Source organism: Apium graveolens, chromosome 9 (assembly GCF_009905375.1).
Source record: "Apium graveolens cultivar Ventura chromosome 9, ASM990537v1, whole genome shotgun sequence".
NCBI lineage: Eukaryota > Viridiplantae > Streptophyta > Magnoliopsida > Apiales > Apiaceae > Apium > Apium graveolens.
The window spans coordinates 190,950,166-190,966,502 of NC_133655.1; the positions used below are offsets into that span (position 1 = coordinate 190,950,166).

Below are 16,337 nucleotides of genomic sequence, written 5' to 3' on the forward strand. Positions count from 1 at the left end.
CCTCCATTTTTTTGGGAAGGCTAAATTCGACCGAGTGCGGTTGAATTTAAGAGTACGGCTAAACTCAACCGTATATGGTTGCATATAAATACGGTTGCATTTATTCGGTTGTAATTATCACTAAATTCGATCGCGTAAATACAATCATATTTAAATAGGACCGCCAACGGTTGAATTTAGTTGTGCCCTTAAATTTGACCGAAAGTGGTTGAAATTGACTCCGGTTGTATTTGTGCAGTTGTATTTAACCTTATTTTCTTGTAGTGATTTTTGAACTTTTTACTTTTAGTTTTTGTTCCCTATTAATTAAGAGATTTAAAATTTAACGAAGAAATATTTTTTAATATGGTGAATTTTGTGATGCCAATTTTTTAAGTATATTTTTAATTTTCTTCTTTGCAATAGATAAGTATATAGTATAAATTTGTTTAATAAGATGAAAAAGAAGAATGCGGGAAAAAACAGTCCCTTAAAATAGTTTTAATATTGATAAAATATATATTGTCGGTTAAGATATTCAAATTCCTTATCTTCTTAATACTAAAATGTATCATGTACAACGTATGCTTCTAATTTGAGTTTTAATTAACACTTAATAACTCACTTTTAAATTTAATTAAAAGTATCAATAATTACGTGCTTTCTATATTCTATATATAACTCCCTTTGCTTCTATATCGAGCCCACATCAAAATAACATAATATGATATCAAGAAATTGAAGTACGGAAAATTAATAAACAAATAATAGCAAATATTCAACAAATTCATGAAACTACCAACTCAAATGCTCAATTAATATATTTAGTGCATCACGCGGGTTATTGATCGGTATAAATAGATTGATAGAACGAGAATAGATGGTTATAAATATATTGATAGAATGAGAATAGATGTTTACAGTCAAAATAATCATTAATAAAAAATCATTTATACACCTAAATATAGAAATCGGTCGATTAACCGGTAATATTAACTAATACAAGGTGTTTAGCTCAAGATGCTTATATGTTATGATATATATATAAATAATAATTAATAATTATAACTAAATGAAAAAGAAAATTAATTTTAATATTATAGAGGTTTGGGCCACGTGTCTGCTGGGCTTGAGCCGTCTACATTGGGTCCGATCCGTTTTGTGGAATCTTCCTGTAATAAAAAGGGTGACTGGTGTAACTTGTAACCCTTACATTTCACTTGCTTCTGCCGTCTGCACTTTTTGGTAAGCACCCTTTAATCTTTTTCAAATTTTTTTATAAACGTGCTCTTGTTTGCTTTATATCTACTTGTTTCTTATAAATCTCGTGTTACCTCAAATCGGTTTTCTTGCATCTTTTTTATCTATGTTGATCAATTTTTGGCTTGGGATGTGCACGATAATTTCTTTTTTATAATTTATAGCACCTGGAAAATTATAAAATCAACGTGCCTTTTTAATTTAATTAGTAATCAAAGAAGTTACATGAGATGGAAATTTTCACATGAGGTGATTTATGAATTAACGGTATTATTGGTGATTTTGCTTTTTAGATTTTGTTAAGATGATTATACAGTTTGAAATGATTTTATTTCTGTATGTAACCTCACACTTTCGATTTTAGTAGATTTTTATCAGTGGGTTACTAATCGTATTCGGCAACCGACATTTAGTCCTTTGTTTGCGTAATTTACCCACCCTTTAAACAGTCTTGTTGATTCATATGTCGTTAGTGTGCAATTATTTGCTTAAATGTGTGGTTGAATTTATTATATGTCCGAGTGGCAGTATTTATGCTGTTACATGCATATTTGTGCTGTTACATTTGCATGTTTATCTCAGTTATGTATCGTGTTGATTATTTATACCTGTGAAAGACATTTCTTTGTTAAGTGATTGTCCTTTTATTGTCGTGCTGATTGTCGAGTTGGATGATTAATGTTTCCTATTGATATAACATCATATATCCAATTTTCTGGTTAGTGTCATGTTTTTTTGCTTATATTAATAGTCTTGTCAAATATATAATGTGGACTGAGTATAATCTGACGTGTGGAATAAATTGAGCTACCCCTTTTACTTCCTCAATGTTCTCTTTACCTGAACGTTTCTGTGCAGATCAAGCATTAATGGTGTATAAGTTACCATCCGGAAAGGAGTCAATGGAGGCATCCAAGAGGCCTATCAAGGGTGACTCATCTCCCAAAAAATGACCGAGGACATAACTGTGGCTCTTCCCGCCTCCAACCAGCCTTTAGACCCAAGGCCCTTAACGACAGGGGTTGAATTGAGCAAAGATGAGGGGACTATTTCTGAGGACGCTAATGTGTTTAGTGATGTTGACAGTGACGCTGACAGTGACGCTAAGAGTGACGCGGACGGTTGTAATCATCACGAAGAGACAATTAACAACATGAAGAAAGTGAAGGAAGAGCTGGAAGAAGAGTTGAAGTATCTGAAAGAGAAGGTGGAAGCGCATGTGGAGCTAGTGGAAGAGGTGGTTGCCTTGATGCTTGAGCTTGCTCGTGGGGTGGGCAAGCATATTTTGTTTGTCCTACTCATAAAGGAGGTGGCAAAGAGGGGCGGGCTTTTACCAAATATTAAGCATATTTAACTCAGCGAATTACCCTAGTATCTACTTTTATTTTGTGGGTACATGGGATACTTTAAAATGATAGCTATTAATATTTTTTGATGCTGGCTCATCATTCATTATTCATTTCCTTAAGGGATTTCACATTCAGTCAGACATTGACCTAAATTTGTTTCATCATATTATTGAATCCGTGAGCATGCTAAGACTTTTACGGTTGTATTAGCCCATACGTAATTGAAAGTACTTGTTTGCTTTTAATTCGGTAAAATAGGCGATGTATACGACGTTAAAATTCGTACTTTTATGTACAAAGCCGTTTCAAAATTTGTAATAGTTATTGACTTAATGGGGTTATAGATCCTCTAGCCCCGATAAACAAAATTTAACAGAACCTACCTTTTTGGTTATGCAGATTAAAGCTATGTTCTGCGATCTAATTTATTATCACGATGATTTCAATGTCCAAAAAGTCCTTACTATTTGATTCGCATATTGTGTTATTGGTCTAGTTTCTTTAACGAGGTAAATTAAGATAGAGAATTAGAAACCTATGTTTTGTTTGGTTGGTGGAAAACAACAGAGGTTACAAGGAAGATTAGAATAAAACCGAGTGAGTTAAAATTTATTAGTATAGGAAAATGTGTATGGTGAGTCGTGAATGTAGCAATCCTTCTCAAATAAAGGGTTTAAGTTCTAAAGGATGATAAGAATGGAATGGAACAATGAATGCATGTAAAGAACCAAAGTATTTTGTACTTTAAATTCAATCGACACTAGCTTGTCGGTCTTTATCTTGGGAATTTGAAGGCATTTTGTTCCATCTAAGTTGGGACATCGATCCATTCTTCTTGCATCCATCCACTTCATCAAATGATGAATACTGTAATAATAAAGTAGTCGAAGAGCAGAGCTGCAGGTGCTTTTCTTATCCGCAGCTGAAGTGTTTGAAAATGTACATCGCCAAGACAAGCTTATCAAATAGAGACCGGAAAGGGTCAACTGGAGCAGAACAAAATGGGCACTTCTAGTCGGGCATCGACTCTGGTCACTATACGTGGTCTACCTCTCACTTTTAGTCGGGCATCGATTGTGGTCAGTATACATGTCTTACCATTGCGCTGGATTTACATTGCTCTTTGGAACACAGGAGACCAACTTAGTAACAGTTTCTGAAGGTGTATTAATTATGAAAAGAAGGTAGAGACTTCTGCAGCAATTGAGTCTGGCCATGTCCGCAGCAGTTGAGTCCTGCTAATATCTCAAGTATGAAGGCCAATAGCTATAGTGTTGATGCTTTTAGCCAAGACATTTTAAAAATAGTGCCCTGGGTCAGAATCAAATCACCATTATTCTTATTTATAACAAGTTATTTCTCCAATTGAGTCGGCAATCTATTTTGAAAAATTTGACTTTAACTTCAACCAACCAGTTAGACGAAAGTTGCAACATTTTAACTTGTTGACAAATCATTCATCAATCAATATATGTATCAATGCCTTATCCTCTCTGATACAAATGCGTTACCTTTATAGCCTAGCATAATTTTTTAACACTAGCGTAACTAAAACCACATAATTGGGAACAGTCACTACAAGAAAAATGTCAATAGACATCACACATTAGACATCGGTTGACAGTGCCACAGTCACTACAAGAAAAATGTCAATAAACATCATACATTAGACATCGGTTGACAGTGCCACTGATGTTAAAAGCTTTAATGACATCACCCCGTGTTTTTGTGATGTCTTTGTTGTTCGAAGACATCGGCTATTATTAAACCGATGTCTAAACTTCACCAAAAAAAAAATTCGCGCCCACCTTTATTTTTCCCCTAGTCAAAATTTTGTTTCGTTTTTGTTCAAAAATTTTCCCCATCCCAAAATCTTCCCCCCTTAACCAATTTTTTGTTCCCCCCATTCCTCACTTAAAATAAAACTGAAAACTAAAAAATAAAAAATAAAAACTGAAAACTACTCTCTCTCTCTCGAATCACTCTCTCTCCTCATTCTCTCTCGAACCACTCTCTCTCCCTCGAACCTCTCTCTCTCTCTCGAACCTCTCTCTCCGCTCACAATCTCTCTGAACTCCGTTCACAATCTCTCTCTCCACTCACAATCTCTCTGAACTCCTGTCACATGTCTCTCAACTAGTCACAATCTCTCTGTTAAGCTTCTCTCTGGTCCCTTCTTCAAGAGTAAGAGTAAGAATCGAACTGGTCTTCTCTGCATGAAGACCATTTTTATAAGTTAAGGGTTTTTGAATTTGAAACCCTAATTTTATAAATTGGGGTTTTTTAATTCGAAACCCTAAACTTTTTATTAATTCAATGTCTTTTGAAGTTCCTAATGCTTTTTAATTTGTTGTATGCAGGATCTAATTTGAGAAAAAGATTTAAAGTTTAAGGTAATTTGGGTGTTTTTGTCTATACTTTTGTAATTTTGTTCATTTTTTTATTTTTGTAAATTAGGTTTTCATTTGTTTGTACTTTTGTAATTTTTGACTTGTTTTTGTAGGACAATAGGGCTCTGTTTCACTTTCCGATCATTAGTGAGTTTCATTTTCTAACTTTGTTTAATTTAGTTTATTTTTTAAAATTTTTTATAAATTGTTGTAGGTTGAGATTTTAAAGTTAAGACGCAATATGGAAAGTCATTGTACGAACCTTATTTTTCATGTGGATTTTTACAGACATTTCTTGCTTAGATTAAGTCCTTTTGTGTTCTTGACTGATCATCTCTTTAGGTACGCTTATAATTCTCTATGAATGTGCTAAATTTCAGTTCTGTACTATAGATTTTTGCATAATAAATAGTTTGTATGAGAATGTTAACAATTTTGATAATGTACGCTTATACATTTGATTTGTTTTGTTAGTTTTGATATTGTTTTTTTATCTATGTGCTCTGTTGTCAGTTCTTCTCTAAGCGGTAATTTATCAGCAAAGACAGATTACTATGCTCTGTAGTTGGTTCTTCTTTACGCATCTCTATGTGCTCTGTAGTTGCTTATATCTTAAAGTTTTGATAACTTTAAGGTGCACGTAAAATGTTTATAAGATAGGTGGCGATAGGTCAATATAGTAAGCTTTTACTACACTTTCGTATGCACATTTTGTGATATTTGTAAATCTGCATCTGTGATCTGACTCTATCTTACTTTGATTAAATATATATTAGGATTAAATATTGTAAGGCACATGCCATAGCCTATTTGTACATTCGAGGATTTAACTCAAATAAGAATGTAATAAGTAAATAGTGGATCTACCGTCAAAGAGATCTCGCAAAGTAATATATGTCAAAAGATTCAGAGACAAGGTTCATCTACAGACTTGGGGAATCAATTCACTGGAAGAAGTTCAAGAAATTGATCATGCCTCAGTGATATAAATCAAGATTGTGGATTTAATCAAGTGACAGAGATTTCGTCAGGGTATCAATTAATTACAAGGATTTAGTCTGAAGAAAATCAAGAGTATCAAGGTCAAGGCTTGAAGAAACGTCACGGAAGTTAGTCACTCATGAACCAGACAGTACATCGAGTGTCAACATTGAAGTGGTGGAATTGATTCATAATTGACAGTGATTTTCAGAAGATTTTCAGAAGAATGGTTGCTGCTCAAGATTAGTATTAATTCTCTATTAATTAATTAAGTCATATAATTTAAATAAGAAAATAAATTATATCTGTAAAGATTAATTTATTGATTAATTGAATTAAATGATTAATTAATTCAGAATTAATATTAAGGATTTTCAGAATTTAAATTGGATTAAAATCTATTTAAATTCAACAAGACAATCTGATTGTACTAATATGACAATCGGTATGACAATTGATAGTCATACCGAAAGTCATGCTAGTACAAATAATTGTCTTGCCGAAAGTTGCACTGGGAGGAGGATAGTCTTGCTAGTTCATTCTGATAGTCTTGCTAGTTCATTTGATAGTCCTACCGAAAGTCTTGCTAGCTGTTGGGATTGTCTTGCTGAGCTCAGGATTGTCATTCCAGTTCATTCCATTCTGTTGATTGATTAAAAAGACAGAAGCAGCCATTCAACAAAAAGACACAACACAACAGAACTCGAGAACAAAAAGAAAAAGAAGCAGAACAAATATTTCATCTTCTCTGCTAATTTCAAGATCAAATTTCTAGTTTGTAAAGTTAAATCCAAACCACTAGAAATCTTTATCTTGTTCTTGTGTAACAATCTAGCGGATCAAAATCCCTAGAAGTTAATCTCAAATCGCGTTTAGCATTTGATTCTAATTATTGTAAAAATAGAAAAAGTTCATGTCGAATTAATTCTAAATTTGTGATAATTAATTTGAGATTAATTCCTTGTAATCGATACAGTTGTTGTAACACCTTTCAAGTTTAATAATATTATTATTTAACTTGAATTTTTTTTCACATTTTTTATTCCACATTTATTCGATTATTCGGTACTGTTTGCATTCAACCCCCCCTTCTACAAACACATTGGGACCTAACAATTGGTATCAGAGCCTTCTGATTAACGAACAAATCAAGATCCTAGACTTTTGTGATTTTTTAACTCCTTGAATTTTTATTTATTCAAAAATTCATAATGACTTCACAAAAAGTTGGAACCGTTAAAATTCCACTATTTGATAAAGAAAATTATATCATGTGGAAGAAGAAGATGCTCTTGTTTTTACAAGTTGCAAATCCCAAATATCTGAACTTGTTAAAGAAGGGTTCAACAACTCCAATGGTTATCGAACCAGAGGTGATAGTAGATGATGTTGTGATTACCAAAGCTAGAACCTATCCAAAAGAGCCTGAGGATTTTTCTCCTGCTGAAAAAGAAGAAGCTTCATTGGATGCCAGCCTTCAGTTAATTTTAGTTGATTCCCTCGATCCCTTGATGAACAGACATGTGATGAACTGTAAAAATTCCAAACACATCTGGGAAACTATTGAGGTGATTAATGAAGGTACAGAGGAAGTTAGGGAGAACAAGTTGGAGATCCTAACCTCTGAGTATGAACATTTTAAATCAAATCCAGGAGAAGGAATTACTGAAGTGTTTGAGAGGTACAATGCGTTGATCAACAACCTAAACATAAATGGGAAATATTATTCAATCATGGAGGTCAACAAAAAGTTCCTTTTAACACTGCCAACTCATCTTGAACATAGAATCACTGCCATTAGAGAAGCTAGAGATCTGAGTGAAATTTCTTTGGATAGACTCTATGGTGTGTTGAAAACCTATGAGTTGGAGCAGATTCAGCAAAAGGAAGTCTACGGGAAAGTAGAATGGTCAGCACATCTACTGCTCTTGTAGCTGAAGGTCAACAACAACAACAATCTCAACAGTCGGAGAGAATGGTACAGTTTTCCAAGGCTGAGGAAAATGTGATAGTAGCAGAATATGATCCTCCTACTACAAATCAATCCAGTGATGATTTTTATTCCTTGGAAGAGCTGGAGCAATTGGAAGATGAGTCAATGGCCCAAATTGTCAAGAGATTCTCCAATGTCAGATTCAAGAGAAATCCCAAGTTCAAGTACAAGTCCAACTACAACAGATTCCAGACAGGTGGATCTTCATTCTCTAACACCAGTAGTGGTGGATACAAAACAGGGATGGTTGATCGGAGCACCATTAGATGCTATAACTGTAATGAGTTGAGACACTTTGCCACAGAATGCAGGAAGCCAAAGCAAGTAAGGAAGAACTCTTATGATTCAAATCAGAAGAGTAACTCTGAAAGGGCTTACCAGGCAAAGGGAAGAAGCTGGGATGATACTGATAGTGAAGATGAAGAAGATGAGAATCTTGCTCTTATGGCTATTGATGGAAAAGCTTCATCATCAAGAAAAGAGGTAAAATTTACTGATGCTGAATTAGTTTATCATCTAGGAGGTTCCTTAGATTGTGCTCGTCGTGATAATGAACTGTTAAGTCAGCAGATCAAAGATCTTGAGAAAGAGGTCAATGAATTAAGACTTGTGCACATTAATCAAGACAAGTTAAAAGAACAAGTATATTTTCTAGAGAATAGAGTTGACTGTTATAGACAACTCGAAACTATTCTCAAAGATAAGATCACCGGTCTTGAGACTAAGGTTAGAGCCTACTTCAATTCTTTTTTGAAGGCTAAAGAGTTCTACAGTATGCAAGTTGTTAATCAAACATCTGGAATAGGTTATGATTACAATGCTGCTATTGGAGAATTAGGCATAAACTCCCCTCCTCATGTCTGTGCTAAAGGGAGGGAAGTACCACATGTGCTTAAGGGTGTTGATGAACCCCTCTATAAAGCATCAATTGCTGAACCATTTGATGCGACCTCTTCTGTTATTCAAGAAGTAATACGTGCTGAAGATCATGCTAATGAGAAGGTTGTTTCCAAGCCAAGTGTGTCGAAAGTTCCAGTCAAAGTTGTGAAAGCAACTAAGACTAACTCAGACACACATGAGTTGGATAACAAAAATGCCATGTCTACCATGCATAAATTGCCTGCTATTAATATCTCTCATAAAGTATGTGGTGTTTCTAATTGTATGTCTTGTGCTTTTAATATGATGTATGCTTATTTTAATGTTAAGCATGTTTCTAATGATAAGACTACTCCTCGTCAGCATGTGAATAACAAGAAGCATGATAGATCTAAGACTGCTAGTCCTTTTAAGGCTAAAAAGGAGACATTTGTGCCTAAGCTTAAACAGAAATTTGTTAAGGCTGTTTACAAGGTCAAATGTTCAGTCATTGAGAAAGTTGAGACCATTAAAGTTAAAAATGTTGTTTTTCCTGACAAAGGACAATTCTACAAGTATGCCGGGCCCAACCAAGTTTGGGTTCCGAAGAAGGTCTAATCCATTTGTAGTGCAGGGCATTAAACAGGTGTAACCGGTAGTGTGGATTCTTGACAGTGGATCATCAAGACATATGACCGGAGATAGAGCCCTGCTATCAAATGTGATTGAGGAAGCTGGCCCCTGGTTACCTTTGGAGATAACAACAAAGGTTTATCTGAGGGATATGGTTGTTTGCAAGCTGGGAATGTTATCATTGTAAATTTGTATATTGTGCTAGGTTATTATCAGGAAGCAGTATCTAACATATAGCACCAGTGACGAGACTTGAGAATATTACGACATATCAGGCACCTGATGCACATTATACTTGGAATTGGACTCTGGTAAGATGTGTACAAGTGTACTTCTGGTTGGTGAGTCAAAAGAGGAAGTCAATGCACCACAGTTCATGGACTTTGCAGCTGCAGATCTATTAGACTATGCAATCTCTTCTTCACAATCTCACTTCAGGTTGGTATGAACTAGTGTACTACTCAAGCAATCGTCAAGAACATGGTATGACACTCTACCTGAAGTTACAGTTTAATATGAACTAGTAGAGTCGTCATATTAATAACTCTCTTATCACTAGGCACAAACATATTGTTTTATATGTGCAAACAGTTTTAGGAGAAAATCAAACTTCTTTCTACATTAGTGATTTTTTATTTCATGTAAAATCCTTTGAAATCACTATTGTACATCATTTCTCTCAAAAGATTAAATGTATAATTTTCATTCATTATAGATCTTAAGTACATTTTTTCTCTCTATTACCATATGTTCTGTGATACAGGTTCAGTCTCCAATGACTTTCTTTCATTCACAGTCATGAGGTTGAAAACCCACAACATCTATCCCAGACTGTAAAGACAAACACAGAAACAGAACCAACCAACACTCTCTGACCACTAAATGTAGTATGAATGAGCGTGAGGGAGATAGTGCCTTAGTGCACCACATAAGGAAGGTTCTGTAGTCAACCCAGTAGCTCTTTCTCCTACATAGATGAGTAGTATTTAAACCGAGACAACTGCTAGCCCCCATACATCTTCTCAAAAAGATGTAATGGCTGAAAAGGCATAAAAACAGTTACTAGATTCATTCTCTCAACAGGGTGCGTCTATTGAAATTTGCCTGTCGGCCAGGGTATCCGATGTAGTATCACCACTTCAAACATAAACAATTCTTGATGCACAAGGAAAGGTTACACACACAAAGGATGAGTTGACGGAAACAAGAGTTTTGACCATTTTAAGGTCAGATTCGATTGTTCAAGGTTCGTTAATGGACCAATTGCCTTTACAGGTGTTAGGAGAGGATACTGATCCAAAAGCCATATGTCAGTGGTCAGTGTCTACCTCCCCAGGCTTAAATCCCCTGGATGCATCTACGGATAGTGGATCTGACATAGGTGCAGATCGGCAACTTGTTGACAATGATTCATATATTACCTGATGAGTCACAAGGAAATGTCTTCACAGACATTAGAAGGGAACTTTGATCTTTATGCTAAATTCGTTGGATCATTGTTTACCTTCCCAGAATTCAAATCTGGAACCCTAAAAAGGAAACTAGCAACTTGTAAATTATGACTCAGATTCATCTGACGAGTTTAACAAGGATGGGGATTTGTGAACTCCCATTGCACCACCTGTGACCTCCTTTAGGATGGCTAAGGTGATTTTCCTTGCAGGTACAGCTGATTTATGGAGCTATGAGAGAAGAGTGATACACTTGTGAGAATGAGTGTAAACACGAGTGGAGAGAAGAGTGAAACACATGTGAGGTACACTAAAACGGAATCACACACTCATAGTGAGGAAGAAACAGAAACTACTTGTTATTTCTTTTTCAACCAAGTGAAATATGAGAACATCTTCAGACGACGGCATACATTCCTTCTTTAAGGGGGAGATAAAAGCTTAAGTAATAGTTTGGAGGATTCCTCAACTAAGGGGGAGAAATAGCAGGGAGGAAGAAAAAGATCCTACATATGTACACTACACCACATCATTGTTGTTTGTAACTACGGATCCTATTGTACGGGAGAGGTGGTAAACACAAGGTGATTTTCTAGTAAGGGAAGAAGCTGTTTTCAAAAGGAGAGTACCATTGGTTTTTATCTGCGGATCCTATTGTACGGGAGAGGTGGTAAATGAAGGTGATCTTCTTTAATCAGTTGATTCTCATAGGGGGAGAAGCAAGAGAGATATGTGCTTCTCAACAGGAAATGTGGTTGTACAAAAGAAGATGAAACTACTTGAAGATATGTTCAGTCTAGAGGAACATCTATTTGGAATCTGTAAAAGGTTAAATGTTATCCAGAACTTTTCTGCTATTTACTTTGCATTTCTGTTTATATCTTTTTCTTATTTGTTAGTTGAGGTATCCTCTAGGTATTTGTGTGTTATTGTCTAACAAACAAATAGGGGGAGATTGTAAGGCACATGCCATAGCCTATTTGTACATTCGAGGATTTAACTCAAATAAGAATGTAATAAGTAAATAGTGGATCTACCGTCAAAGAGATCTCGCAAAGTAATATCTGTCAAAGGATTCAGAGACAAGGTTCATCTACAGACTTGAGGAATTAATTCACTGGAAGAAGTTCAAGAAATTGATCATGCCTCAGTGATATAAATCAAGATTGTGGATTTAATCAAGTGACAGAGATCTCGTCAGGGTATCAATTAATTACAAGGATTTAGTCTGAAGAAAATCAAGAGTATCAAGGTCAAGGCTTGAAGAAACGTCACGGAAGTTAGTCACTCATGAACCAGACAGTACATCGAGTGTCAACATTGAACTGGTGGAATTGATTCATAATTGACAGTGATTTTCAGAAGATTTTCAGAAGAATGGTTGCTGCTCAAGATTAGTATTAATTCTCTATTAATTAATTAAGTCATATAATTTAATTAAGAAAATAAATTATATCTGCAAAGATTGATTTATTGATTAATTGAATTAATTAATTAATTAATTCAGAATTAATATTAAGGATTTTCAGAATTTAAATTGGATTAAAATCTATTTAAATTCAACAAGACAATCTGATTGTACTAATATGACAATCGGTATGACAATTGATAGTCATACCGAAAGTCATGCTAGTACAAATAATTGTCTTGCCGAAAGTTGCACTGGGAGGAGGATAGTCTTGCTAGTTCATTCTAATAGTCTTGCTAGTTCATTTAATAGTCCTACCGAAAGTCTTGCTAGCTGTTGGGATTGTCTTGCCGAGCTCAGGAATGTCATTCCAGTTCATTCCATTCTGTTGATTGATTAAAAAGACAGAAGCAGCCATTTAACAAAAAGACACAACACAACAGAACTCGAGAACAAAAAGAAAAAGAAGCAGAACAAATATTTCATCTTCTCTGCTAATTTCAAGATCAAATTTCTAGTTTGTAAAGTTAAATCCAAACCACTAGAAATCTTTATGTTGTTCTTGTGTAACAATCTAGCGGATCAAAATCCCTAGAACTTAATCTCAAATCGCGTTTAGCATTTGATTCTAATTATTGCAAAAATAGAAAAAGTTCATGTCGAATTAATTCTAAATTTGTGATAATTAATTTGAGATTAATTCCTTATAATCGATACAGTTGTTGTAACACCTTTCAAGTTTAATAATATTATTATTTAACTTGAATTTTTTTTCACATTCTTTATTCCGCATTTATTCGATTATTCGGTACTGTTTGTATTCAACCCCCCCTTCTACAAACACATTGGGACCTAACAAATATTGTTAATTTTATAGTGATTATACATTATGTATTGAATGACTAGTTAATTTTATAGTACTAGTACTATAATCAAATATATAATATGAATTACGTAATGCATTACAAATCAATTCATATTATAATCAAATGTACAATATGATTATGTATAATATGAATTCTCAGTTTTCTTATGTCGTGTATAGTATGCCCTATGTGTGGTTGTCACACTTAAAATTAAAGACTTATAAAATAAATATAAGCCATCATACATAAAACTTAATCACTATAATTATACTGAATTTTTAATGACATACCAGGTGGTTTTAAATAGATAAGTCTTGGATAACAGCTGATAGAGATTCTCTATAATATGAAATTGGTGTTGAGAACTTCTTGATATTTGCCGAGGAAAATGCTAAAAACCTGAAGAAAATTCCTTGTCCTTGTGCACACTGCTCTAACTTCAAAAAGTTTTCTGTGAATATAATCAGAGGTCATCTGTATGAATCAGGTTTTAATTTAGGAAATTTTGAATGGATTTGGCATGGAGAAAAACATGTTAATAGTACTAGGTCATCTGTTGGTAGTACTTGTCCTCCCTCGAAGCCCATACCAATTTCAGAAATATTTAATGTGTATGAAGCAGCCTATAATAGGGAAGATTGCGATAAAGAGTCAGATAACTTTAAGCGGTTTGTTGCTGATGCGGAACAACCTCTGTTTGAGGGAAGTGAGTGTACTAAACTAGAGTCAGTCTTAAAATTACATAACTGGAAGGCTAGGTTTGGAGTAAGCGATAAAGCTTTTACTGATCTACTTCAATCAATTGGATCGATTCTTCCTAAAGATAATCTGCTTCCGCCTAATATGTATGAAGCCAAGAAAACCTTGACTGATTTAGGACTTGAGTATATTAAATTCCATGCTTGTCCAAATGACCGTGTATTATACAGGGGTCCAGTTCTTGAGTCTTCTTCTGAGTGTCCCAAATGCCATCTCTCTCGCTGGAAAGTTGGGAAAGATGGTCAAGTTAGGGTTAATGTGCCAGCTAAGGTTATGTGGTATTTTCTGATAATCCCCAGATTTAAACGAATGTTTAAATCTTCGTCTACTGCTGAATTAATAAGTTGGCATGCAAATAATCGATCCAAAGATGGAAAGATGCGTCACCCCTCTGATTCTCCTTCTTGGAGAAATGTAGATTGTAGGTGTCCTGAGTTTGGTAGCGAGGCAAGAAATATACGTTTAGGATTAGCGGCCGATGGTATAAATCCACATAATAATGGATTAAACAATCGATACAGCTGCTAGCCAGTTATGTTAGTAACTTATAATCTTCCTCCATGGTTATGCATGAAGAGGAAGTATATGATGTTAACAATTTTAATTTCTGGTCCACAAGAGTCTGGTAATGACATTGACGTATATCTCCAGCCATTGATCGATGATTTAAAAAAATTATGGGAGGAAGGTGAACCAAACGTGTACGATGCCCATACCAAATCCTTTTTCACTTCAAGGGCAATCTTGATGTGGACAATAAATGACTTCTTAGGATATGGAAATTTGTCAGGGTGCATTAATAAGGGTTATAAGGCTTGTCCAGTATGCAATGATCAGACCGTGGCTAAATATCTAAGTCATAGTAGAAAAATGAGCTACCAAGGATATCGTCATTATTTAGATCTTTATCATCCGTATAGGAGGCAAAGGGCAGCTTTCAATGGAGAAAAAGAATTAGGTTGTGCACCTGAACCACTTAGCAGAGATGAAGTGTTGGGGCAATAACAGCAACTTAGGTTCAGTTTTGGGAAGGGGGGAAGTCAAAAAAGGTGGTGTCTCCATGGAAAAACCAATCGGTTTTTTTTGAGTTAGAGTATTGGAAGTTTCACCATGTTCGACATTGTTTAGATGTCATGCACGTCGAAAAAAACGTGTGTGATAACGTACTTGGGACACTTCTACACATGAAATTCAAGAGTAAAGACATCCTTGCCTCACGTCTTGATTTGGTTGACATGGGACTAAGGGCTGATTTAGCTCCAGAAGTAGGTGAGAAAAGAACATACTTACCTCCTGCCCCTTATACTCTCTCTAGGAAAGAAAAACAAACAATGTTGTCATCATTGTACGGCATGAAACTTCCTTACGTACATGCTTCAAATATCAGAAACTGTGTATCGATGATTGATACAAAGTTGTATGGTTTAAAGTCCCATGACTGCCATATCCTTCTCCAACAATTACTACCCTTTTGCATTCGTTCAGTGCTTCCGAAAAATGTTAGGGTTAGTATCATAAGATTGTGTTTTTTCCTCAATTCTCTGTGCAACAAAGTTGTAGACGTGTCGAAGTTGAGTAAATTACAATCAGATGTGATTTTGACCTTGTGTGAGTTAGAGAAGATATTCCCTCCATCATTTTTTGATGTTATGATACATCTTATGGTCCACTTAGTAAGGGAACTGCGATTATGTGGACCAGTTTATTATAGATGGATGTTTCCATTTGAATTATTCTATAAAATATTGAAGAGTTATGTAAGAAACCGATTATATCCGGAAGGTTTTATAGCTAAAGGTTACCTCAAAGAAGAGTCAATAGAGTTTTGTAGTGAGTTCTTTAGCGGGGGTGGTAGAACAGCTGGTCTTCAGAAAGATGAAGAAAAAATTTCTGGTCCAATCGGTGGTGTGACTATGAAGTCAGTGGCGGAAAAAGAACGAGATGAGGCTCATCTTTCAGTTCTTCTTAATAATTCTGAAGTGGAACCATATGTTATTTAAGTAAAACATAAATAAGTATACATATAAGTGTTAAAGTTGTATTTCGTATAGTTTAGTCGAATCTGATGTAATTAATTTCAGGTTGCATAAAAACTATTTGGAAGGGATTTATCAAGGGACAATTTGCCGATTGGTTTGAACAAAAAGTTGGTTTACATTCTTTTTCTTTTATTTTTATTTCCTATAAGTCGTGCTTTTTAATTTATATCCACTTATATGCATCAATAATTTACATGTAGGTCAGTATAGAAATGAGGGAGAATGCGGAAGCCGTATCTGAAACTATAAGATGGTTGGCTGGGAAGCCTTTATTTTCAGTGTTGACTTAAGAAAGTTATGCTGTTGAAGGGGTCCGATACCACACAAAGGATCGAGATAATGCAAGGGTAGTTCAGAATAGTGGTGTGTCA

The 16,337-nt window shown here is 34.9% G+C and overlaps 1 protein-coding gene across 1 annotated transcript; it reads left to right on the top strand.

Annotated features, from left to right (window-relative positions):
• The first annotated feature begins 2,188 nt into the window (after nucleotides 1–2,188).
• Nucleotides 2,189–15,927, top strand: LOC141685799 (uncharacterized). Its single transcript, XM_074490884.1, has 3 exons — nucleotides 2,189–2,513; nucleotides 13,656–14,408; nucleotides 15,056–15,927. The coding sequence occupies exons 1-3, from the start codon at nucleotides 2,189–2,191 to the stop codon at nucleotides 15,925–15,927; spliced, it is 1,950 nt and encodes a 649-aa protein (XP_074346985.1).
• Nucleotides 15,928–16,337: the final 410 nt, after the last annotated feature.

Excerpts from the sequence above, each read along its gene's own strand:
- LOC141685799 (XM_074490884.1), top strand. The coding sequence starts at position 2,189 with ATGACCGAGGACATAACTGTGGCTCTTCCCGCCTCCAACCAGCCTTTA. Across the intron at positions 2,514-13,655 it reads TGAGCTTGCTCGTGGGGTGG|GTTTTAATTTAGGAAATTTT; the intron begins GCAAGCATATTT and ends TGTATGAATCAG. Across the intron at positions 14,409-15,055 it reads TTTAGGATTAGCGGCCGATG|ATGTCATGCACGTCGAAAAA; the intron begins GTATAAATCCAC and ends GACATTGTTTAG.